The sequence below is a fragment of the Rhinolophus ferrumequinum genome, chromosome 11 (assembly GCF_004115265.2).
Source record: "Rhinolophus ferrumequinum isolate MPI-CBG mRhiFer1 chromosome 11, mRhiFer1_v1.p, whole genome shotgun sequence".
NCBI lineage: Eukaryota > Metazoa > Chordata > Mammalia > Chiroptera > Rhinolophidae > Rhinolophus > Rhinolophus ferrumequinum.
This window is the reverse complement of record NC_046294.1, coordinates 47,817,070-47,843,059: the sequence shown is the minus strand read 5'-3', so window position 1 is coordinate 47,843,059 and position 25,990 is coordinate 47,817,070. Positions and strand designations below refer to the sequence as shown.

General features: G+C 49.0%; 1 protein-coding gene across 1 annotated transcript in view; it reads left to right on the top strand.

Annotated features, from left to right (window-relative positions):
- The window catches only part of CLPB (caseinolytic mitochondrial matrix peptidase chaperone subunit B), a 132,369-nt gene that overhangs the window by 89,300 nt on the left and 17,079 nt on the right, over window positions 1-25,990 (top strand). The window contains exons 6-7 of the mRNA XM_033121096.1: window positions 7,396-7,493; window positions 19,644-19,758. Of these exons, the coding sequence (XP_032976987.1) occupies window positions 7,396-7,493; window positions 19,644-19,758 (213 nt within the window). The remainder of the gene's footprint in view (window positions 1-7,395; window positions 7,494-19,643; window positions 19,759-25,990) is intronic.

Genomic DNA, 25,990 nt, shown 5'->3' with positions numbered 1-25,990 from the left:
TCCCACCAGTCTGGGATCTGCCCAAGTTCAAGAACCAGTCTGGTTCCACTGTGTGCCCAGCCCGTGGTCCAGCCTCAATGTTCAATGGGTTTTAACGGAATGACTGGATCCAGCCATGAGGCAGTAGCTCTCTGTTCCGTGACCTTTAGAAATCCACCTCCCTGAAGGCAAGGTATCCCACCCTACTGTGTCCACTGGGAGTTAGGACTTCCGCAAGACCTTCTGGGAGGTCAGTATATGTGGGTCACCATTCACTTGGCCCCAAGACAGGGCAGCCGTGAATGGGAGGAAAAGGAGCCCCATTTTCTACAAAGCTGTCTAACCAAAATCTACCTCTAGAAACCCCCCTATCTTCGTTTTGGATTATCTGAACACATTGGAGGAAAGAGAAAAGATGATTTTTCCCTCTTTTTGAGTCATTAAGCCTTTGGAAGGTAGCACTATGTGGTGGAAAACCAGACCTGGCTTCTTTTAAAAAACAGAAACAACTTTTTATTATGTAAAATTCCAAACATTTACAAAAGAGAGAATAGTATAATAAATCCCCTCTTTACTATTCATCTGCTATGTGACCATGGGCAAATTATTTCAGCTTTCTGAGCCTCTGTTTTCTCAGTCTTTTTATGATGAATAATTCAGACTCTGTGTATAGAGGCCTCATAGCCAGTAAATGTTAGCCCATATCCGTTCACTCTGCTCTTCCGCCAGACTCAGCTAAATCATCTGTAAAATGGAAAAAAAAAACAATACCTCTCCTGCTTCACCAAATTGTTAAGAATTAAATACATGGAAAAAGTTGGCTCAGGGTATAGCACGTAAAGTGCTCAGTAAAGTTTCTTTGTTACGGGGGAGGCATGTCTGCAGGTGCACATGTACCTGTGTGTACGTATATTGAGAGTGCTGAGTGGTGTGTGTGGTCTATGGGAGAAGCTCAGGATAAGCTGTCAGGACACCCGGCTGTATTCCCAGTTCTGCTGTGCTTCCTGCTGCATCTGGACAGGGCTCTTCTCTCTCGCCTTCAGACTCTGGGAATCCAGAGGGGCACTGGTTTGTCTCTGACCTAAGGAGCTACATACAGACTAGCTGTGAACAGGGATGGACTCCCAGGAAAGAGAGGGAGTAGGGAGGACAACAGGAGGCCAGGGACAGAAGGAGAACACTGAGAGCTGGCGGGGTGGGGAGGCTTGCCAGAGAAGCGGGCTGGAAGAACAGGGAATCAGGGAGACAAGTGGTGGGGTTCCAGGCCGAGGAGTGGCCCAGACCACAGTGTGGGGATGCGTGTAGGAACAGGGCAAGTGCGCAGCTTCTCTGACGGGAAGAGTCCTTGTCTCTCTCTGACTGCTTCCTTGGTGGGACCTCATAACCAAAGAGAATAGCTTGCTCCACAGCTCTGATCATGGGAAAGATTTCCTTTATAATCAACGAAAACTTCTAATTGGAGATAGTAAGCAAACTGTTGATATAGTGAAAATAAGGGGGAAAGGGGGAAAGGAGATAGCAGTCAAAATGGAGAGGGAGAGTGAATGTGAAAATTATAAAGAACATTGTACAGCCTGTGTACCCCTTTTTTTCAATCATTTTTGAATTTTTTATTTTAGTCAGTCCAAATAAAACCCCTAGAGGTAGACAGGGGTAGACATTACGACCAGAGAGGCGAAACAAGTGCCCCGGATCACACAGCCAGAGAATGGTAATCCCCACTGGCCCCCGATCCAGTCCTCTCTTACAGGGCTGGGAGCCAGATGCATGTAAGGGGAGGGGTGAGTCGTGGAAACTGCAGTGGTGGGAGAGCTGGATCGCAGGAAGGCCATGTGGCTGATAGGACGGTAGGGGGGTGGGCGGACAGAGTGGTGAGGAGCTGACAGAGCTACAGGGGGTGACATGTCAGTATTATTGACAATGATAGCCTAACATATTTGTATAGGGCAGTTACTGTTGTGTGTTTTTTTAAGCCCTGTTAATACACATTATCTCCTTAGATATTCACAGAGGTAGGCAAAAGGCCAGGACTGGGTAGTGTCAAGGGAGGAGGGAGTAACAGGCCTCCTCCTCCACCCCACCCCCAGTTTGTAAGCTGTTCCTACCAGCTCTGAGATCTGAGTCCCACCCCACCACACCCTAATTTCAGCACTCTCCCCAGGAAGGGCAAGTGGGCCTCTCTCTCCAGCTGCTTCCTCTCCACTTTCTACCCACAGAGCATAGAGAATGTTAGGCTCTGACCTGACTTACTCTGCCACTCAGGCAGAGAGGTATCTAGGACCTGCAAAGAGACTGGGGACTTTGGCGTGTGAGAACTAGACACATGGTCACACACTGACTATCAGACGGCTCTTCTGGGGCAGAAAGAATAGCCATGCTGTTTGTGGCCTCGGAAGATAACACCTGTAAAAAGTCCATTCGTTTGGTACATCTTACTAAACACCTGTTGTTTGCCAGGCCCTGTGCTGGGGAGCGAGTATCTAGCAGTGGGTCAGACATGGTCCCAAGAGTTCTCAGGCTTGGATGGAGACAGACTGTTTTAACACAGAATGATCAGTGCTGTAAGACAGAAGCAGAAGGGCCGGTAGGAACGTGAAGGATGGTACCAAACCTGGGGTGGGGGGAGACAAGGTAGCTTTCCTAAAAGAGAAGCCTCAACTGGATCGTTAAAGGTAACAGGTATTTGCTGGAAGACCAAGTTGGGAGTGGGGTTGAAGTGAGAGGTTAGAGCCTGTATGAAAAGGATCTGCCCTAGTTTAGTGGGGGAAACCTCTTGAAGGGCCATGAGCTTGGGGCTGGGTTCTGGGCACATTCAGGGAAGCCAGGGTGACTACCTGTTTTGGATGTAGTAGTAGAGGGGAGTTAATAAAAGTCTTTTTGCTGTCAGAAAATCTATGATTGTGTCAAACTAAAGGCAGGCACTGTGCCAGAGAAGAGCAGTGGGCTTCCTGGGCGCCGGTGAGCCAGGCCTTCTCTCACCAATACCATTTCCGCTGCTGTACCTTGACCTGGGTGACGAGACCCAAGCCAGCCACTAGCACCAACCAGGACCACCCCCAGCCCACATCCTACTTTCCTGGCCCCAGCCCTATTGACAGCCCCCAGAATCTGAAGGAATTCAAGACAAATGGTTAAGAGAATGGAGTTAATAAAATTTGAAAAATTGAGGCCTGTCACTCCACTAAACTTTTTTCAATACCACTGACAGAAACATATTTCCCCAATGAGTGACCTTCCACAGCTGTAGCGGGCAGGCGCAGCCGCAGCAGTGCTGCCAGGAAGCCAGTCTGCTATTTATCAAATATTATAAGCTGGAACACACTAATGTGGAGCAGGGAGCGGAGGGGAGGGTCCCGCACGACACTGCCTGGGGGGCTCCAGGTGTTGGCCCAGCCCCAGACAGCCAGTGGGAGGTGACGGATGGCCTGCGATTAGCACTCCTCACCTTCGTCCAGCCCTCTCACTTGCTCCCAGAGGCCTGACCCTCTAGACCAGCTGCTCAGCCTGGAGGGGCCCTGGGTGGGAGGCAAGGGGAGGTCAGGCCAGGGCACGGGCCATCCTCATGCCCCCAGAGAGGGCAGGCGGGTGAGGCCCAGCGTGGTTATTTATTGAACTGTAATGGTTTGTGGCCGTTGGTCGTGGAGGTGAAATCGATCAGTTGTAGAAGTCAGGTTCTATCAATTATTACAGCAATTAGTCAAGTCAGAACATCAGAGCAAGGGTGTGGGGCTGGGGGCTAATATTAGATGGACATTATCCATGGTGCCCCCCGTCTCAGCCTTCTTCGTAAAGTGGGAGCAGACCTGCTACCCTGAGGCTCCAGAACCTTGGGGAACCCAGCTGGCTTCCCCCTCACAAGTGGCTGAGGTGGAGCCTGGCTGAGAGCCTCCTGGGCTGGAGACAGGCCCAGCACTGCTTTCAAAGGCGTCCCTGTGCTGTGGCCCCGGTGCAGACATGTCCTACCTGTCCCCATCCCATCCTTTATGAGAAGTGACACAACTCCTACTAGAAATTACTCAGTGGCCAATGTTTATGGCACACATTTTTCATTCTGTAAGCAAATATAGATCACTGACAGCACTTGTTTGAAGCGGTTAATCTCATCCTCAGTTCTCCCACTGTCTTCCTTGCTCACCTTCTCTTTCTCTTCTCCCTCCCTTTCTCTCCCCCATTTTTCTCTCTCTTCCTTATCTATTTCTCTTCTCTTTGCTCCTCTTTTCTTTCCCTTCTAGAGTTCTCTCCCTGATCACCTGTGTTCCGGCCCGTATCTAGTGACAGAGCTCCCCTTGAGGCTGCCAAAGAAAGGAGAGGCCTTTCCACTGCGTAATTATAGTTCCCTTTCTGCCCTAACTGTGGTCCAGGAGCTCTGGGGAGAGGGGAGGATGCTGTCTGCCACTGGCCCTCAGCCCTCCGCCCCTCAGTGCTGAGCACCAGAGAGAACAGGGGTGGTCTGGGAAGGCCAGGCCAGGTGAACAAGCCCCTGGCACTGTGTTCTTTCCTGAGCCCGACAGTACTGTCTGCCGCTCCTTCAGACACTGACCACACTCAGCCTGAGGTCATCTCTCATCCCCATTAGCTTCTGAAGAGCTACAATTGTGCCTAGACTCGAACTCTAGGTAGCACTTAATCTTAAAGACAGGACGAGGAGCCCGAAGAAGAGACAGAGAAGGAACAGTCACAGGGGTGTGAGGAAAACCTGAAAAAGTGGTTTTATAGAACTCAAAGGAGAAAAATGGCCAAGGTATCAGTTGCAACAGAGTAGTCAAGAAATACGAAAAAAGAAAACTATTCCTTGACTTTGCCTGTCCCCCATCACCCTGCTTATAGGGCCCTGCACGTGCAAAGTACCCAGTAAGGACCAACAGAATTGAAAGAAAGAATGAGGCTTCAGCTGAGCCTCTGAGGACCTGCTGCTAGTTAGGAAGAACATAGACCCCCTGCTTACGAGGGAGGTTGTATTTTATCCTGTAAGCAGTGAAAAGCCACTGGAGGGTTTTTCACCAGGGGAATGTCATGGCCACCCTGGTGGGCGTAGGGAGAATTGGAGTTAAGAAAACCTGGGATGGTTTTGACTCCTGGTCCAAGGAAATAACCAGCTTTGTGACCTTAGGCTAATTATTTCGCTTCTCTGAGCCCAGTTTCCATGTCTGTAGCATGGGAATTTTAATTCGTACCCTTCAGGATGGTTGTAAGGATTAAATGATATAATCATGTATATGAAGTACAGAGCACAGAGCCTGGCATATAGTAAGTGCTTAGTAAACACCAGCAGCTATTACTATCACCATTTCTAGGTCTATATCCAAGAGTCATGAAATCATACTTCCACAGAAAGACTTGTACACAGGTGTTCGTAGCCGCATGATTCATAATAGCCAAAGGGGGAAGCAACCCAAATGTCCATCAGCTGCTGAATGGATAAACAAAGTGTGGTACATCCACACAACGGAATATTTTTCAGCCATAAAAAGGAATGGAGTACATGCTACATTCATGTTATAGCATGAACTACACATGCTACAACATGGATGAATCTTGAAAACATTATGCTAAATGAAAGAAGCCTGACACAAAAGGCTCACATATTGTGTGATACCATTTGTATGAGATGTAAAGTACAGGCATGTCTATAGAGACAGATAGTGGACAGTGGTTGCTGGGGTTGGGGGGGGACGGGGAATGGGTAGTCTCTGATAATGGTTATGGGGTTTCTTTTTGAGATGATGGAAATTATCTGGAATTAGATAGTGGTAATGATTGTATGACCTTGTAAATATATTTAAAACCACTAAACTGTGTACTTTAAAAGGCATGTGGATTATATCTCAATTAAAAATTATATGTCTTAATATTTTATAGCAAATTCCTATTAGAAAATAGGATTGTATATAAAAGTATTAATTTTTTCTTACTGCTTCTGAGTCTCCTTGGCCTGGATCATACTTCCTGCCCTCTGCCCCCTTCCCCTCCTCCTCCCACCTCTTCCTGCAGCCTAGGCTGACAGCCACATGTAAGTGCTTAATAAATGTTTGCTATTGTTGATAAGTTTCTAGGACTTTAAGAAGCAGAGAGCTTCCATAGGAATGGTTTTATATCATGATATAAATGTTCCCACATCTGGGATTGAGAAATGCTGATTTTTACTGTCCATCAACAAGCAATGACTGGACACACACACCACCACTGCCACCTCCCCCAGGCCCCGCACTGACACAGACTTGCCCGTGTATTTCATTTCCCCAGCCAGAACATTACATCCTATGGCAGGGACTGCGTCTCAACCCTTCTTTACTTCTGCACAACACTTACCTAGCAAGAAAGAGCAAGGAATGTTCCATTTAACACATAGTTGAGCATCTGCTGTGTTCAAGGCACAGACTTCTTATGTGTTTCTCTTCCTGCCTTGAGAGCAGTGCCTTTGGAGCAGGGCCAGATCTGATTTGTCTGTGTCCCCAAGCCCCACTCATTCAAGCTTTGCTAAGTTGAATGGAATGGACAGTTTTTGAAGAGGAGCGTGAGGTGCTCAGACCTGAGCTTTGGAAAGGAGAGTCTGACAGCATGGGGGTCAGAGTGGCCTTCCCTCCATGACTGCCAGCCTTTGCACACAATAACCACTTTATACAGGCTCATGGGCTGCCGGTACTTAACAGAGAGAAGGGAGATTCATGGTCCCCAGCAGGCCCCTTCTTTTTGTCATGCTTAAATTTTTTTGCCCTCAAATCACAGGAACTAATGATTGGAGGAAAGCCTGCACATATACACACACTTACCCACAGCTCGCATTGGTAAGAGCGCCCAGCTGTGGGGCTGGCTGGCACAGCTGGGTAGCTGGGGAGGGCCACACCGTTCCAGAGCTCTCAGCTGACTCTGGCAGGCAGGAAATGCCAGAGACGAAAGAGCATTGGGGGAGGGGGGGGCAGAGAGCAGAAAGGGGGTCCTTTTCATTGTTTGGGATATTCTGTGCTTTAGAAAGGAGCTATTTTATGATTTTTATGAATGAATATTCATCTTACGCAACTGAGTTTATTAATAGGAGTATTTTAATGACTAATGCATTGGTGTGGGGGTATAGTAATCTGTGTGTTTGGTATACTTGTTAGCATGTTCGGCTGTGTGTGTATATATCTGTGTGTGTGTAACATCTACGTGTATGTAGTAGTATGAGTAGTGTGTTTCTGCACATCTGGGATCCCCAATACTCCGACCTTTGTGTCCGAGAGGACTAAGGACTCTCCTCTCAGAGTAGCTCGGCATGTTTCTCCCACCATTCTACAATCTCTTCGGTTTTTGTGGCTCCGTATTTCTAAGAGAATTCCTAACACTAAAATCAGTGCCCAAGCCATCTCTGAGGGAAGGCGAAGGGCGCACTGATTGCTCATAGAGCCTCTGACAACTTCTCTTGTCCTCTCCTGCCAGGAGCCAATCCCCTACAGAGGAATGAAATGGGACACACACCCTTGGATTACGCCAGAGAAGGGGAAGTGATGAAGCTTCTGAGGACTTCTGAGGCCAAGGTAAGTCTCAGAAGAAGGAGGTGGCCGGTGGGCCCTCCATGACGCATTTCATCTTTCACTCATTAAATTACGTCAGGCTCCACACCAAAGGCCGCTTTTCGTTGGTGATTATTGTCTGTTTAAATACAAATCTGCCCCCCAGTCTCATCAAGAATAGAAAGATGTCCCTGTCATGACCAGGAAGAGGCCTGGGCCACTTCTGGCTTATGAGGATTAACCTTCAAATTCAGTTTTGAGGAGATGGACCTTCCAGCTCCTTTTCGTAGGAGGTGGGCTAGTGAGACAAAATCTTTAGCCCAAGTGCTATTTCCCCAGACCTCATGCATTCTATTGCTTCATCAAGCACCCTTTCCTATACTCACTCCTCTAGAACCATTTCCTGACCCCTCCTCTCCACACACACTCCAGAGAACCTGGCATAAAGTCTGAGCAAAAAAAATCGCCATCTTAATTGAATCTTCTCAGCCATACTGTTGAACTCCCTAAAACCAGAGCTGCCTTCTGCTTCTCCCAGCCACCCAGCTGAAACTCAGGAACTATTTGGCAGAATCCAAGAATTAGAATCACAACTCTCAGAGCTGACAGGGACCTCATAAATCATCAAGTCCAGTGATGGGAAATCTTACCAAAGCCTAAACAAATAAGTCAGAGGAAAATAGAGCTCTTCTGTTGAAGGAGAGGTGGACCATTCCTTCCCTGACCTATCCCTTCCCTCCTGGGCAGCCTCCAGGGAGGCTCTGCTGTGGGGCAAATATTTTAAATCTCTGAAACCTAAATCAAATGATTAGTTTTACTTCAGGGGAAATTGGAGCCCAGGGATATGATGTGGCTTGCTTTTGGTCCCGGAGTAAATTAGTGTCAAAACTGAAATTAATAGACTTGAACAAAGTCGATTCAGTGGCAGGACTGGAACTGGAACACCTGGTTTCTGACTCTGTCTTACGCTCTTTCTAACATCATGGAGTCTCTTGTTGGCAAATTGGCTAAAGTGCCCTGAGATGATTCAGTGTAGCAGGTCCCACCTAGTGGCAAATATTCTGTCTTGAGTTAGAGTAGTTAGGTCACTGGACCGAGACAGACAGGATGTGGGTTGTTATCCCAGCTCCACCCCTCACTGACTAGGTGACCTTGGGCTAGCACTTCCCCTCATTGAAGCTCGGTTTACCTCTGCGAAGTGAAAACATTGGACTAAATGGTTTCAAAGGTTCCATTCACTATCTGACTGCTGTGTATCAGTTGGGATAAACTAGATTGTGCTGCTGTAACGATCCCAAATTTCAGTTATTTGAAACAACAAAGATTTATTTTTGCCTCATGCTGCATGTCCATTGTGGGCCAACAGGGGGGTCTCTGCTCATTATGGGCACTCAGGGACCGAAGTGGCAGACCAGCCGCCCTCTGGAATGTTGCTGGTTGCTTGCCAGAGGGAAAAGAATGTTCTGGAAGATCTTGCATCTGCAGTTACATGCTCAACCTGGAAGTAGGACCCCCTACTTCCGCTCACAATTCACTGACACAGTAATCCATGTTCCCGCCCAGTCACAGAGAGACCAAGAAGAGTGATCCTACCATGTGTCTAGAAGGGGGAGAACTGGAAATATTTGGTATCCAGCATTAACCACAGTTTGTCTCCTTGTGATCCTTAGTAACTGTCTTGCGGGGGGACTGACTTTCACAGCACATTCCAAGGGGCGCTTAGGACCAGGAAGAGCAAAAATTCCAGAGAGCACGCTCTTCCCTCCCTTTGTTCAGATTTCCTACCCCTAGGAGCCACCCTGGAAGTCAGGTCCGCTTCCCCAGGTGCCTTAAGGATGTTTCAGATAACCTCACATGTTTCAGATAACCTGGGGGACTGCACCCTAGTCATCATGTCCCCTTTCGGGCCTAATTACTGTCCCCTGAGAGCAAGTGCTGCACTTGGCCAAGCGTATGCATGGTATGTCAGGGGATGTGACATAGGGCAGGCGCTGGCCTGGTCACGTAAAGCAAGAGAACACGTGTCTTCGTGCCAGCATAGATGGAGGGGTTAGGCCTGCTAAGGGACCTTCACAAAATTTGACTGCCCAAGAAATGGCTTGATGTTGGCCACATTAGTACAAGGCTTGTGTTCCAAGTGAAGAAATGGTGGTCGCGTTCCTGTGTGCCAATCAGACCCTTCTGGGCCACAGAGGGCAATGCTCTTAGAATCTGTGCAGATGAGGGCAGCAAGGGGGCAAGAGGAACTGTGCCCTAAGAAAAGGCTAAAGGCAATAGGGGCATCTGGCCCGGAGAGGAGACAGTGCATGTAGGTATAGGAATGGCTGTGAGTGGGAGGGGAGGAGATTCACTCAGGGGCAAAGCTGGGACACAGCCAAGCTCAGGGGTGGCAGCTGCAAGGAGGAACTCTCTAACAGAGCTGTCGCACAGTGCAAGGGGCTGCCGGGACAGACTAGAGGACCACGTAGAGCAGCCCAGGGCTTCTGTAGCCTCTGAATTGGAAGACTGTTTCCCTGTGGTCGCCTCTCTACACTTGATCCCTGCATGCAGTGTGGATTTCCTGCTGGTATGTCTAGCTGTCCAGTGAGCAGCTCCACCTGATTGCTCTGCCATCCCATCAGATTCTGCCCGGGTGAACTGCCCCTCAGCTCGCCCTAGATGTCAGCAGCGTTGTCTTTCTTTCCGTTGCTTAGCACCTGTGTTGTCACCCATTCTTTCTGTTCTCCTTGTTTCACCCCAAGCTATAAAAACTATGTCTTCAAAATTGTGAGGCAGAGTTTCCAGGGAAGAACACTGCTTTAGACCTGGTTTCTGTCTCCCTCTGCCAGTAAGTAAGCAGCAGCTACTCCTGAGTTCAGGCCTTATGTCTGTAACGTAATGACTCAGGCCTGGAGGGTGCTGTGGCTCCAGTCTGAGACCTCATCTCTTTGTCTAGACATGGGTTACCACCACTCTGATCTTATCTTACTCCTATCCGTCCAGCATCTCCCTCCACCCAGCTCAGCCTCTTCTACCATCACCTACCACTCTGTAGTCAAGTATGTGCTCATCTGTCCCATTATAGAAAATTTGGAAAGTAAAATGAGGAGAATTAAATAACTCAGGACATATTTCTGAATGATATCTGTATGCCAGATTCTGGGCTATGTGGGAAGACAGATGGTGAAACACTCAAGGAGCTCACAGTCTGACAAGGAGATAGGCAAGTGAACCGTGACACCACTGAGTCATCAGTCCCAGCGAAGCCCAGGGACTGCGACAACCTAGAAATGCCTTCTAATCCTACCTGGGAGATCAGGGAAGACTTCCTGGAAGAGACTTCAACTGAGCTGAATCTCAATTAAAAGCGTTCTAGCCCCACTACCTATATATAACAACTATTAAGATTTTTAATTATTTATAATAAGAGTAGGTACCATTTATTTAGTGTATGTAGTCACTATGCCAGGTGCTCTAATATATATGTATATTTTAAATTCTGTAACAAATCTATGAAGCCGCTCTTATTATCACCATTTTACAGGTGGGAAAACTAAAGATGAAAGAAAGAAAGCAGGTGACTGATAGAAAATCAAATATAAGTAACTATTGAGATATGAATCAGAGATCTCCTGTTATGATACTATATTTACCTTTTCTGGACATACATATATGTATTTATATAGATGGCCTTTTTTTTAACTGTGGAAATAGCTTGCTACATATAGCCGGGATCTCAAACTGGCAGCCTTTTTTATTTTGCCAACCCAGAATTTTTTAAATGTGAACGTAATGCCTTAGGTTGAAGTGTGGACACTTGAGCCACAGGCCCTCCCGTTCCCTACTGTATTATGTGCTTGCCTGTCAGACGTTTACATTTACTTCTTGGCCCTGAGCTGTTTGAGTTACGATCCTAGTCATATTTGGAATCTGCTTTTTTTTCCTCTTAATATTATTTCTTGATGATTTTCCTTTTTTGAAATTATCCATAAGCCTAATTTTTAATTTCATTCTGCCTTTTCAGATGTGTGGCTTATCTAAGAATCTGTCACCTTAAGTGGCCTAAGTGAGTTTCTCCTTACTGCTGGTTTGCCCAGTTCTCTCAGCATTTTCTGTATATGGAAGCCTCCTTGGGGCCCCTGAGGAGGTCAAGAGGTGGATGAATCCCAGCCCCTGTCCCTGAGTTGGCGGTCTTGGAGAGGAGGATGGAGAGGGCCAGGCGCTCCTAGTTATAATACCCATAGACTGACTTGTGCCTTAGGAGGGGTCCACCCAGAGTTTGTGGGGGCTCCACAAAAGCATGGATCTTCTCCAGGCAGAATGAGCAGGGCAGGCTTCGTAGAGAAGGTAGCCTGTGATCTCACTTTGAAGGATTTCACTAGCTGGAGAGTTTAATACTTAAAGCTTATACCATTTTCATGTCTTAACTAAGAGACGAAGGAGAGGTAGAAATATATCTCTGTGCACATGATGGCAGATAAAACAAAAATATGGGGAGCTATTCCATGATGAATATTCAGCTGAGGGGGACGTGCTGGTGCCAGCCCGCGTCTCTACTCCCAGATCCTCTCTCCACCGAGACTCACCAGGAATTTATTGCTCATTTTAATCACACCCAGAGAATGAATTGGCAGGAATATTAGGCAGATAGACCTATCATATATATTTTATTTGCATATCCCAGTGACAGAATCACAAGCACATTTCCTATCTCTGTATTTTTTCATTTGCTTCAGGGGTAGCTGGGGATGCAGTACTCCCCTGGGCCTGCGTTCAAGGCTGTGAGCTGGGTGCTCCCATCAGAGTTGAGGGAGTCTTTCCAGGAGGGAAGGGGTGAGGTACGGGAGGGTAAGAGGGTTGTGTTCCTCCCGGCTTAGGTTAAGGAGGGACCCCTTCTCTGCCTCGCCCAGCCTGTTTCCTGCTGCTCATCTCATTTCGAGTGAGCTGTGTTCCTGGCGCTGTGCTTGTCCCTGTGGGGATGGCAACACCATCTGACCTTCATTACAGGCTTATAGGCCAGACATAGCACTCCGTGCTTTCGCTTGCTCTTGTCCTTGTTTTTAACTTCTTAAAAACTTTTTATTGAAATATACTTGTATAAGGAGCACATGTCGTAAGTATATACAGCTCACTGTATTTTCACAAACTAAACACACCTGATCACGAAATAGACAATTACAAGCACTCACTCATAGGCCCACCTCATACTCCCTTCCGGTCACTCTCCATCCCCCAAGTGTAAACATCATTTTACTTTTACTTTTACATCATTTTCTTTTTTTTTCTTTAAATTGGTTTTCAGGTGTACAAAACAATGTAATAGACATGTACACTCCTCTGAAGTCTGATATAGCTGTTACAATTTTCAGAAATGGTCCAATAAATTCCTATGACCCCTTCACCCAGATCACGCTTGCTTTATTACTTATGTATGCATGAATACTATATAGAGATATACTCTTCCTGAATCATTTAGGAGTAAGTTATACACATGATGCCCTTTTACCCCTAAGTACTTGTATGAATTTCCTAAAACACAAGAACGTTTTCTTATAAAATCTCAGTACAATCCTCGAAATCAGAGCATTACTATTGATACTAACTAATCTACAGATGTTATGCAGATTTTACCAGTTGTCCCAGTAAATCTGTTCACAAGAAAAGAAAATTTTAGATCCCAAGTTGAATTCAGTTGTCATGTCTCTTTAGTCTCCTGTAATCTGTAACAGTTCCTCAGTCTTTCATAACCTTGACATTCTAATTGAGTACAAACTGGTTATTTATAAACTGTCCCTCGCTTTGGGTTTATCGAATGTTTCCTTATAATTCAGCTCAGATTATGTATTTCTGGCAAGAACACCCTCTGGTGTTTATTTTCAATAAATTCATTAGGTGGCCCTGTGCTATAAAAGTAGAGATATGAAATTTATGTTTTAAGTCTCATCTCCCTAAAGAAACTCAGAACTCCCCGAAGGCAGGGAGCACGTCCTTTCTTATCTCCAAGGTGGAAAGTGCAGGTGCCGGAATCAGACGACAAGGGTTAGTGTTCTATCTTTATTACTTGCTACCGGTGGAACCTTGCTTTAATTTACTTTATGTGTGTACAGTGAGGGCAGAGTCACTCTGAACTTCATAGGCCTGTGAGGATTAGGGCAGCTGACCCCAAATCAGGCAAGACTTGTCAATGGATGATGAAACCAGTGAATGGAAGTTTGAGGAGTAACAGGACATTTCCATAGACTTAGAGGCTCACTCCACAAGATACTTATTCATTACAAAGGAGAACATAAGAGTGGAGAGAGCTGGCCCAGAGCACCTTACCCAGGTGATCAGAGTTAACGTCACAGTTACAGGATGCAGCAGCATCACGTGCCTCCTGGTCTGATGCACTGAGCAGAACACGATTCATTTGCTCATTTCAGCCACTGCTTGTCCCTCTTACCCTTCTCTCACCAGTCAACCCAGCTATTTCCAAAGTAGTGACATGATCTGAATTATTTGTTAAAAATACCACTCTGGCGGCAGAGGGAGAATGGTCTGGAAGAGAGGAGAATGGAATCTTGGATGCTAACATAGTGGTCACCAAGTCTGATGGGACTGATGCTTGCTCTGTGCCCCGCCTTCCTCTGCAGGAATGCGTACTGTATGAGCTCGTTCAAGAGACCGTCACGTCCCTAGGGTGCTTCTCTCTCTCTATAACACACACACACAGACACACACTGTGGGGACAGAGCCCCAAAAAGCAGTTTCCAGGCTCTCGGCCTCACATAGAAAGGTGCTGGCTCAGGTAGTAAATGGCCATCGACTGCGATCAAATGGCCAGCAGCTGTGGCTAGTTGGCCGTCAGCTGTAACCAGTGAGCCATTGGCCATGAATATAACTGCTGTGGCTAGGCTAGCAGAAAAAAGGGGGAGCTAGCAAGAAGATGGTGGCTGAGTCTGCAAGCGGCGCAGTGAGGGTTGAGAATTGTGTGGCTCCTGTTTCCTGTGTCTCCAACCCAGCCGCCAGCGAGAGTATAGAGATATGACTCCCCTACTTATGGCTCCGTGGGTGTTCCTTTTTGGCCTCACCATGTCCTGCGTTCTTGTGTGGGGAGCGAGACCAGAGACCCCACAGACCCCGCCTGACACCCCGCACGACACACACCCACACCCACACACCCGTCTCCTCTCCAATCTGGTCTGCATCCCTCAGCTCCTTTGTTGAATCCTCTGGGCTCCTCTTGTCATCAGTCCCCCCCACTCAAGGTTCTTTCCATCACTCATCTGTTGCCCCCTGGCACCCTTTGTTGACCTCACCACCTAGCCCTCTCTGACATCCCCAGCTTCAGAGCAGGTAGAAGCCATGACTGTGATGTGAGTTGGGGTTGGAGTCAGGGAGTCAGGAGGATGAGGCATATCTGAGTCTGTCTGTGAGCAGCCAGTGGGCTCTGTGGCCTTGAACTCCCATGAGAGCCAAACTACAGTTTGGCCTCTCTTCTCTTCCCTCCCCCATACCTATCCAATTCTTGCCCAGGCTCTCAGTATGCCTACCACTCCCCACTCCAGCCACGCTTTCAGTGAATATGCTGCCAGGTTCTTTATCAGACCAGTTCCCTGAGGGATACTGTGGGGACAGAGCCAGGAGTGCAGTTTCCAGGCTCAAGCCCTCACATGGAAAGGTGCTCACTCGGGTAATAAATGGCCATCAACGGTGATTGGATGGCCATCAGCTGTGGCTAGTTGGCCGTCAGCTGTAACCAGTGAGCCATTGGCCACTAATATAACTGCCGTGGCTACGCTAGCAGCAGATGGGGGCTAGCAAGAAGATGGTGGCTGAGCTAGCAAGTGTGGATTGCAGTTAGCACGGCGGATTGCAGCTAGCAAGTGAGGTTGGTTGGTTGGCAGAAAAGTGGATGGCAGGTTGCAGATCGTGTGGATCCTGTTTCCTGTGTCTCCAACCCAGCCACCAGCGAGAATATAGGGTGTTCCTTTTTGGCCTCACCATGTCCTGCGTTCTTATGTGGGGAACCGGAGCTGAGAGCCCGCATGACACCCCGCGTGACAGGTAGCTAACAGTAGGGGTGCCTGGCCTACCTTTTCTCCCTGTAACCCTCCCCCACAGAGCCATTCAGCCCAGCCACCCACCTCCAAGCAAACCCAACTAGGTTTTGCCTCAGCCTCCCAGCCCTTTCCTGTAAATGCACTCACAGCCAGGAGGGGTGCCGTATTAAATCAAGAATGATAGAAACCAGTGGCTACGATTATCCAGCTGAGATGCAGCATAGGGAGCTGGTTGCTGCTGGCTGCAGGTGAGGGCTTCTGAAGCTAATTGCATATGGCTTTTATTAAGATGGTCGCTCCCCACTCCTGTTCTCTTGGTGGTTTCTTCCAAGTGCCTCTCAGCTCAGTGCCCTCTGCTGCAGGCTGGGTCACCTGCCTATATTCTCCTATCGTGGAACCTTTTTAAAGCACGGCCTTGACCTTCATCCCTGTAGCCTTCCTCCCCATCTCCTCAAAAAGCCGGAAACAGTAGTCGCCCACATAGGAGCCTTTACCAATTGCCTTCTCCCATTTTCTGTCTTCTCTTTCCCAAGAAGAATATATACAGACCAGGGATTTTCCTTCCCTAGGTTCCTCCATTGGCTAGCTTTTCACAAGCATGAGCTCAGAGCTCATGCCTAAAAATGTCATTCATTCAACATATTTTTTTTTCTAAAGTACAAAGTCTGTGCTAAGCATAGGAAAAGCAAATGAAGCAGTAACCTTCTACCTGGTTTAATCCCCATATCCTGTACGTTTTTATCCAAAATTCTGATACCTTTTCAGAAGTTTTTCTGAATAGATATGTAGGGGCCCGGCTGGTGGAAAATCGGGATGTTCTCAGATTTAGGCCATAGGTTGAATCTTTCTTAGGACCATTTGGAAAGTTCCTGAGAAAACAGCCAGGTCATGGTGTAATCTTTTCACCACGTTTACCCCCATACAAGTCAAGGACCCTTTCCCCTTGCCCAAGAAAATAACAGGAGCTCGAAGACAACCCAGAAGCATGACACTGAAGAAGAATTACAGGAAATAGAAATATTTCCCTGGAGGAGACTTAAGGAGGCCAAAGCGATCATCCCCAAATCAACAAAGTGGCAAAAAAAGTCATGTTAGGCTTGGCCTGCAGCAAAGGAGAAACACATGTTCTGTGAGGCCCAATAGATCAATGGATGGAAACTACCTACAAGCGGAATTCTCTACCACGTGAGGAAACCTGACAGGCAGAGATAGGCCGCAGTAGAGGTGTCCCCAGAACCCTCTTGGTGTTGACACTGTACCCTGCGGACCTCGGGTTCCTAGGGGCAGGAGCCTCAGGGGCCACTCCTAGCAGTGGGGCATCCACGTGGACTTGGCTCCTGGCTTCTGCTTAAACCAGAGCACCTCTTTTTATCTGTGGAGCCCCATGCAGATTAAATTAGTTAAGAGGGTTCCAGTACAAAAAAAAAAGGCACTGGGTTAGATAATCAGTTAGCAAAATGCAGCAAAGGAGAAAGGAAGTAGCATTTCTCAGAGGCCTCCCCAGGGCCAGGTACTGTGCTCTGCACCCAGGTCTCTCACATACCACCTCTGTATACACATTCAGTGTGTGCCAGACACTCTGCCAGCTGCTTTGTACACGTCATCTGACTTAATCCTCCCCAGCATCCCACAAGGACCTTGCAAGGTGGGTGTGAGTACCGGCCCCATGTTAGAGGTGAGGAAACTAAAATTTAGGGAGGTGAATTAACTTCCCCAAGGTCAGCTAGCTAGTAGGTAGATGAGGTAAGGTTTGAATTCCGGTCTGTCTGGAGCAAAGCTTCTTTGTGTCTCATGACTTGCCCCACTAGGAGCCTAAAGAGGAGCCAAACTTCAGATGGGACAACTGTAAGAATTAAATATGACACTCTGTATAATATGCTGAGTACAGAGCTTGGCGCACAGCAGCTGGTCCACAAACGGTAGTTACCTCATTCAGTTGGCAACATGAATTGACTGACTCCTTCCATGAGCCAGGCCCTGTGCTAGATGCTAGAGCTACAGAGATGAATAAAACATGGTCTTTGTCACTAAGAATCTCATGGTCGAGAAAGGAGAGCTAAACGGGCAGTTAAATAAGTGCTCCAGAGATCCCGGGACCAGGGGCAGGCCCAAAGCCTTACAATAGGCTTCTTAGACAATCTGGTACTGAAGCTGAGATCATCGGGTACTTAGAGGTAGGTGGGAATGGAGGAGACTTTTGTGGTGAGAGAACAGTGTAAGCAAAAGGCCCAGAGGCGGGAATACCCATCACTGAGGGGAACTGAGGAAATAGACCCAACAAACCCTCGGAGGCCAGCTTCCATCGCTTCAGGCTCCTTCCGTGGCCTGACTGCAAGCCAGCCGGGCTCATAGCCAGGGCTGTACCAGCCGATCTGTGTGCATCTCACCATCCGAGCCTTCCAGCCCAGTGGACCCAAGTGCTGAGGGGCTGGGTGGGCAGGGAAGAGGAGGAGGCAGATATATGACTGGAGTCGTCAGAGCCAGGTGATGTATGTGGTGCCTGAGGGAGCTGCACAGTGACACTCTGGATTCCAACCGGCAAGCGTCTCTCCGCTGGGATCGGCGCCGAATTATTGCTCTATATGAAACCCCAGAACTGATGGGAGCTTTCAGTTACAGACTGATAGCAACAACCAAAATTGGATTGTTTGCTATTTATTTTTTTTAACTTCTGTCAAGGTCACTAGCGTAACAGGAAAACACTGCCCAAGCAGCAGGTATTTTTCATCCACTCTGCTTGCAAGAGCAATCTGCAGCCATGACTTTTGTGACAAGGCCTTACCTTGGCAGCTCGTTTCTAAAAAGCTGTCAGTGTTGCAGGAGTCTTAGGGGAAAGGAGCCTCCTGAAGACTTCACTCCAAGACCTGCTTCCTTCCCTCATCCCCCCAGCTTCCATGAGTCCCACGTACTCACCGCCTCCTCCCTGGTCTCCAGATAGTCCCACAGCGCTCCAGCTTCTTCAAGCCTCCCATCTCCCAGAAAGCCCCCCCCCAAAAAATGTTCTACATTTAATGTATCTTTCCTTCTCTGTATGCCTACACCACCCAGTCTGGTGGTTCATTCCTCTTTGTATCTGTCATCAGATTCATTTTTGCACATTAACCAGATGCTTCCACTGTGCCAGGACTTGTGCTAGGAATAGCAGTGATTAAAAAAAGTGCCTGCCCTCAGGGAACTCATGAGTGATTTAGAGTACAGAGTCACAAACGTGCAACAAACTTGTTTTCAAGTAGTTTGGGTTTGGTTTGGTTCGGTTTTGGTGGGGGATGGGTTAGTGATGGATATAGGGCTAGAAACGGGCATGCATGCTTTGGAACCATGAGGAGAATAATGGTTGATTATGCCTGAAAAATGTTTGTGTACAGACCCTGCCTCACCTCCCCTGCCCGACTTTGAGCTCCCTGAGGGCAAGGCCAGGCTCTCCTCTCCTCCCTACAGACTGACCAAGCTCAGGAGCTTCTGCCTTTTCGGAAATGGACCAAGACCAGGGTCAACACATGCCAGGCACTCAGCATCATCTACAATGTCCCAGGGGCAGAGTACAGTTTTTCTTTTTCTCCCCACCCCACCTGTCCATCCTGGCAGGCATGGGACCAGGCACATAGCAATTGCTGAATAATTATGTTTAATTGAAATGCAGTTTCCTTGACGTGGAGGGCATCCATAGCTCTGGTTTACAGGAGGATGAGTGGAAAGGGAAAGGAAGCTGTATTTGTTAAGCACTTACTGCATGCCAGCCACGGCGGTAGGTACATTACATACACCATCACATGTAATACCTGATTAACAGATAAAACTGAGGTGAAGTAACTTGCTCCAGGTGGTAAGCACCTTTTGTAAGTGCTAGCGCTGGGATTCGAACCCAGGTCTCCTGTCAGACTTCAGAGTCAAGGATTGATTTACTGGCAATACGTATTTTACTAGCAGGGTGAGCTATGACCCCCGGGCAGTAGCCACCTGCGGTAAGGAGAGGAGGTGAGGGCTAGGATGAGGGGACAGGGGAAGGACTGGGCCTCCAGTGGTCCTGAGCCAGAGCTGTGCATCCTGATCCCTGGAGAGCCAAACCGATGTGTGATGCCCTGAGTTGAGGATAGAAGAAAACTAGGATCCTCCTGGGCCCAGCACTCCTGAGCCCCCTTTCCTCTCCCCACAGTACCAGGAGAAGCAGCGGAAGCGTGAGGCTGAGGAGCGGCGCCGCTTTCCGCTGGAGCAGCGCCTGAAGGAGCACATCATTGGCCAGGAGGGTGCCATTGCCACCGTGGGTGCAGGTGAGTGTGGAAGGAGCTAGCCAGCACCCAGAAGGGCAGGGTCGCCCGTGGGCTGCTGCAGTGAGGTATACGTCCTGCTGTCACCGTCCTGTAGAGAGGTGGCTAATGACGTTACAACTTAACATTTGTTGAGTACGTTCTATGTGTTAAGCATTATGACAAGCTCTTTGCATGTGTTGTGTTATTTGATCCTTACGGTGGCCCTGGAAGCTTGGTACCATTAAATCCGCATTTTACAGATGAGGCAGCTGAGACACAGAGCACTTAAATCATTGTTCAAGGCTGCTTTTCCTATGCTTACAGTTTAACCCTGACCTTCATCTGGTCCACTGCCCCCACGCCCTGCACTTTTCAGGTGAGGAAACAGACCCAGAGGGGAGTGGGAGCTTGTCCATCACTAGTTATGTAGCAACTGAGTCAGAACCAGAACTTCTGTCTTTTGCTACTGGCTCAATGTTAGGGAAAACATCCTGAGCAAGTCTTGAATGCCTCCTTCTCCACCCCAGAAGCTCTTATATTCCATACCTTAGCGGACCAGCCTGCCCGCTCGTGTAACCCCTGCTCTAACAGCCCTCCTGCCCATGCCGACCCCACTGGAGAGAAATATAAGACCAGAATTCTGCTCAGGATGGTGGCCTCACCGCTGTTCTCCAACTCAGCTGCATGACTCCCTGAGGGTGACCTCAGACAGATGCGGCAAGAGCAGAGGAACATGCGCAGCTTAGACAGGGGGGATCCCGCAAGGCAGTGGTTCTCAAAGCGTGGTCTCTGGACCGGTATCAACGTCCTCTGGGACCTTGTTAGACAGCAGATCTCAGGCCTCTCCCCAGACCTATGGAATCAGAAACGGGGGGTGGGGCCCAGCATCTGTGTTTTAACAGGCCCTGCTGGTGATTCTGATGTTCAGCTCAAGTTCAAGAACCTCTGCCTTGCGGTGTCTTGGTCAGTCCCCTCACATGTTGCTTACCTCTTCTCTCCAGGCATCTGGTCCCATCAGATGCAGTCACCAGGTTCTGCTGACTGATAACAGAGACATCAGGCTGAAATTGTGGTGCCCCTCTGGGATATTCTGGGCTGGCACTGTCAGCCCTAGGAAACCAATTAGAGGAGTAATTGAAAAATGAAGGTGGTCACCCCCCTGTGACACACCAAGCCCAGCCTGATCCCCATCATCATCCTCACACACACCAGTGGGACTCAGTGTGGCAGTCGTGAGCCCCCCATCAGGGGCCTGACCCCACCAACAGATAAAAGGAGCCCAATGAGCAGAACTGCCTCACCAGCTGGAGGTCGGAAGGCTGCCCGCAGGCACACACAGGAGCCAGGGAAAATGTTTTTGAATATGCGAGGCCCCCCTATCTTGGCAGTATAACCCCCCACTTCTTTGCCAAAGCCATGTCTGAAGTGGAGGGAGGGGAGACCCTGGGAGCTCTCGGGTTGGAGAAAGGAATAGGCCACGGGAAAGAGATTACCTGGGCAGAGATCTAAGAAAGGATCTCTTGCTGGAGTCTCCTGTCCATTTGGGCCAGAACTACAGCTGCCATCATAGTATTTTCCTTCTGCTTCTTACACAGCCCTTTCCCAGCAGGCCATCCGCTCCTCTGATCTCCTGCTTCTCGCCAGCTTCTCAAGCCCATTCCATATGAAGCTCCCAGAAGTAGGAGTTGGGGGCGGGGGAGGAGGACGTTGAGATGGAGAGAATTCGACCAGTGTAGGCTCAAATATTATAGCAGATCAGCACTTACCAGGTGTGTAACTCAGGCTGATCACTCAGCTCTGAGCAACAGTTTTCTCACCTGTGTTCTGGGGAGCTAGATTAGACTGACTATAAAGCACATGCTCTTTGCAGTGTGTCACACAGCACGAAATAAACCCTAGGCCCTGTCCTTAAGAGGTTTACTGTCTAGGATTGGGCACTGTGCTCTTTAGGTCCGGTCCACGGCTGTTTCCTTCTAGCTGGGACTGATCCTGAGACCCAGCCCCGGCTGGCCTCTTCCCCGGTCCTGCGGCCTCTGCTGCCCCTCCACCTGCCTTTCCTTGCCGTTTGCCCAGAGCAGGAGTAGATGATTCAGCTCCCCACCTCCTAGGGTCTGTCAGAATGTCTGCCCTGATGCTTTCGTCTACCCAAAGCTCCATTCTGTCACCCAGACTCTGCCTCGGATTAGGAAGGCCCTACTCCTCATCCTGTGGTTGACGCTGCTGTGATTCCAGTGACCCAGAGAAGACAGACGCTACTGAGGCCCAGGCTGTGGGGTTGGTGCGTTATCTCCTCCATTGGTAACTGTGCCCGTGTGGGGACAGAGCCCCAAAAAGCAGTTTCCAGGCTCTCAGCCTCACATAGAAAGGTGCTGGCTCAGGTAGTAAATGGCTGTCGACTGTGATCAAATGGCCATCAGCTGTGGCTAGTTGGCCGTCAGCTGTAACCAGTGAGCCATTGGGCACTAATATAACTGCCGTGGCTAGGCTAGCAAAAAAAGGGGGAGCTAGCAAGAAGATGGTGGCTGAGTCTGCAAGCGGCACAGTGAGGGTTGAGAATTGTGTTGCTCCTGGTTCTTGTGTCTCCAACCCAGCCGCCAACGAGAGTATAGTGGTGTGACTCCCCTACCTATGGCTCCGTGGGTGTTCCTTTTTGGCCTCACCATGTCCTGCGCTCTTATGTGGGGAGTGGGACCAGAGACCCCGCCTGACACCCCGCATGACATCCCGCCCTGCTCGAAGCCCATGGCTGGACATCACACTGATAATGGTCAGATAATGTCCCGCTTCCCGCCCTGAAGCACTCGCTGGGTCAGTCTATGGTGGCAAGCAGCAGCTGGCCTCAAGACTGAAGCAGGTGCCGGAGGAGGAGGCAGGTTTAGAGTGTAGGCCAGCCCTCTCTAGGTCCCCTCGGCCAGTGTCACATGTGTGCCAGGGACTTGGCTGGGTGGAGCCTGGCACCCCAGGGGTACCATGAGGATGGGCAGCCAGAGAAGTGCCGCAGAATGAATTGATTTGATAAATGGCCATTTATTACCCTCTCGAATTGGCTGAAACCAATTTCGGTCACATCAACCCCTGGTAAGTGCTGGGATATTGATTTGTGCAAAGTAATACAGTGAATTTATCAGTGTGATCCCCAGCTGCAGGGCTTCTAGCAAGGCTGGCGCACAGTTACCACCTTACAAATCGAGGAGATAACACACCAAACCCCACAGCTCGGGCCCCATTGCCTCTCTGGTCTGCTAGGGTCACTGGAGCCAAAGCAGGGCCGACCAACATGCAGCAAGCCAGAGCCCTGGCATTGAAAGTGAGGTGTTCCTTCCAGAATCCAGAGCTGTTCTTGGTCGTGGGGTGGAACCAGATGCCTCCCCTGTCGGGCAGACCTCCTGGGAGCTCAAAGCCTCTGTGCCTCACCATCCTCAGAAAGGCCGGCTCTCTGTTCAGCACATTCAGAGCTAGACTCCGCCCCCTCCCTCCAACCTGCTCACCTCCTGTGTTCCTGTCTCAGTCAAGGCACCAGCATTCACTGATCTAAATAGAAACGTAGTGGTTTTCTTGGCCCCTCCCTAGCCCCTACCCCCTCACAGCCCATCAGGTATCAGGTTCTGCCATTCTACCTCTTAAATACATCTCAGACATGGCTTCTCCCTTCTGTTCTTAATACCACTGCCCCAGCTCAGGACCCCGGCATCTCCCATCTGAATCACACAGTATCCTCCTCACTGGTCTTCCTGCCTCCTTTCCTTTCGCTACCGTGTGTCCCTGAAAATAAGACTGGGTCTTATATTTATTTTTGCTCCAAAAGACACATTAGGGCTGATGTTCAGGGGATGTCATCCTGAAAAATCTCGCTAGGGCTTATCTTCCAGTTAGGTCTTATTTTGGGGGAAACATGGTATAATCACTTTTTCTCCCCTGCTTGAGTGAGCTTTGTAAAAATTCACCTATTTAAAAATCCTTGAGTGGCCCTTGCTGCCCTAGCCCAACACACAATGCCAACCCCTGCTGCCCCTGCTTTGCACTGCACCCACCAAGACACCACCAGCCACACCGACTGCATGTGCTGTATGGATCTGCCTGCATCTATTGATGCTGCCCCCTGCATGGAACTCCTTTTCTTCAGGCCCTTTCCCCACCCCAGCCCTGTCTGTCTTCCACATTCTGACTGGCTTTTACGTAGCCTGACTCAGTTCAGGAGCCCTGATGCAGGGCTCTTTCTCTAGGCTTCCTGTGGACACCTTTTGTCACTGCACTTACCGCAGGGCATCGGTTTGTATGTCTTTCTCCCTCCAAAGGTCAGGAACTACCTCTCGTTCAGCTGTTTCCCCAGGGTTGGCTACACAGGTGTGTAAAATGTGGTTGAACTTCGGTGAACACACTCTGAGCCCATTTTGCCACTCTTCCTCTCCTCAACACAGATTTCTTTTTTTTTTTGGCATTCAGTATTATTTTATATTAATTTCAGGTGTACAGCATAGTGGTTAGACATTTATATAAGCTCAACCAATTTTCATCTCAGCCTCTTTCTGGAAGAGTGTGACTCTTCCCTCCAGGGCTGCCTACCTGCAGTGTGCGTGTGCCTGCAATGGGTGGGCTCAGCAAAAGCTATTCTTTGCATTTGTTTTCCTTTCCCTCCTCCTTCTGCCTCTCCGCCCCCCTTCCAGTTCAAGCCGTTGTTTCTCAGTCTAGTTGTGTAGGACACAGCTCCCTGGCCTATGCTGGTATTATGAGCCTTGCGCTCCCCACAGCTGAGGCAGTCAGTCGCTGGTCATAGGTCGGCCGCTCACAGTAGCTCACGGCAGCTGTCGGCCACTCACACTGGCTGCCGGCCACTCACTCTGGCCATCGGCTGCTCACAGCGCACACAGTAGCCCGTGGCAGAACTCAGCAGCCCACAGCAGCACACAGCAGCCCGTGGCAGCTCACGCTGGCTGCTGGCCACTCACACTGGCCACCGGCCGCTCACGGCGGCACAGCACACAGTAGCCCATGGCAGCTCACGCCAACCTCTGGCTGCTCAGGGCAGCCCAGCTCCAGTGAGAGCTGTTGTTCACAATCTTAGCTGTAGAGGGCACAGCTCACTGGCCCATGTGGGAATCGAACCGGTGACCTTGGCGTTAGGAGCACGGTGCTCCAACCACCTGAGCCACTTGCATTTTTAATATGTTAACCACTCAGTAGCAATAGTTTGCCTTCAGAATGATTAATCTTTAAAGACTAAGAAGAGAGCTGTTCTCTGATCATCCTCCAAATCCAAGGCCCCCATATCCACTCAGTCAGCAGGCACTTCATGAACACTTTCTGTGCTCCTTGAACCTACAGGCTGTAGACAAGAAATTGCTAATGGACATTTGGGTGACTCTCAACCATGAGAGTCCCCCTGAAGGACTGGTTCCCCTAGGAGATACCACAGGCTTGGAAAACACCTGTTCCAGGTTAGGTTAAAAAAATTTTCCCGCACTAGAACTTACCAGGAAGGATGAGGCAACCCGCCCAGACTGCCCCAAAACCTTGCGCTGACAGTGGCAGAGGCCTGGGCTGGAAAGAGAAGGTAGCTCTTTACCCCTCGCTTAGGTTTTGCTCACGTTGGGTCTTCCTTTCTGGAATGTCTCATCATACCCAAACTGCCGGGCGATCTCCTCATCCTTCAGGCACAAACGGCAGTCAGGCACAAATGGCTGTTCCCACACTTTTCCCAGTGTTCCCATCCCATTTGGAACCCACAGTTTTCATAGCAGTATTCACCTAAAAGGCACAAATCTTATTTTAGGCTTCTTTGTAGGTGCCCTAGCACCCAGCACAGAGGTTATTTGCTGAACAAGTGGATAAGCTCCCTAGAGAGGGGTTAAAAGAATGGAAGCCTTATTCACCCAAGGGTAGTGGTAACCACTTGGAGCCATAACCACTTGGGTCCAGGCCTCGCTCTTCTTTGTAAAATGGGAGTTGAAGTATCTGTTCTTTCCCTCTTGTGATTCCGGAAAGACCAAGAATTAATTCATTTAGCCAGCAAGCATTATACCACTGTTGGGCTATTCCCAAGGGTCCTTCAGGAAATAGAACTCCTAGTTAGTACCTGCTCCCACGGAATACACAGTCAGATTGGGGCACACCCTCCCCCTTGGATATGAAGGCACAGGCAGATGAAACCCCTTACACTGCCCCTTTCTGAGCCTCAGTCTTCCTCTTCTGTAAAATGGAGGTAATACGTACTTCTCAGGATTATTATAAGGATGAAAGAGGTATCTGTAAAATA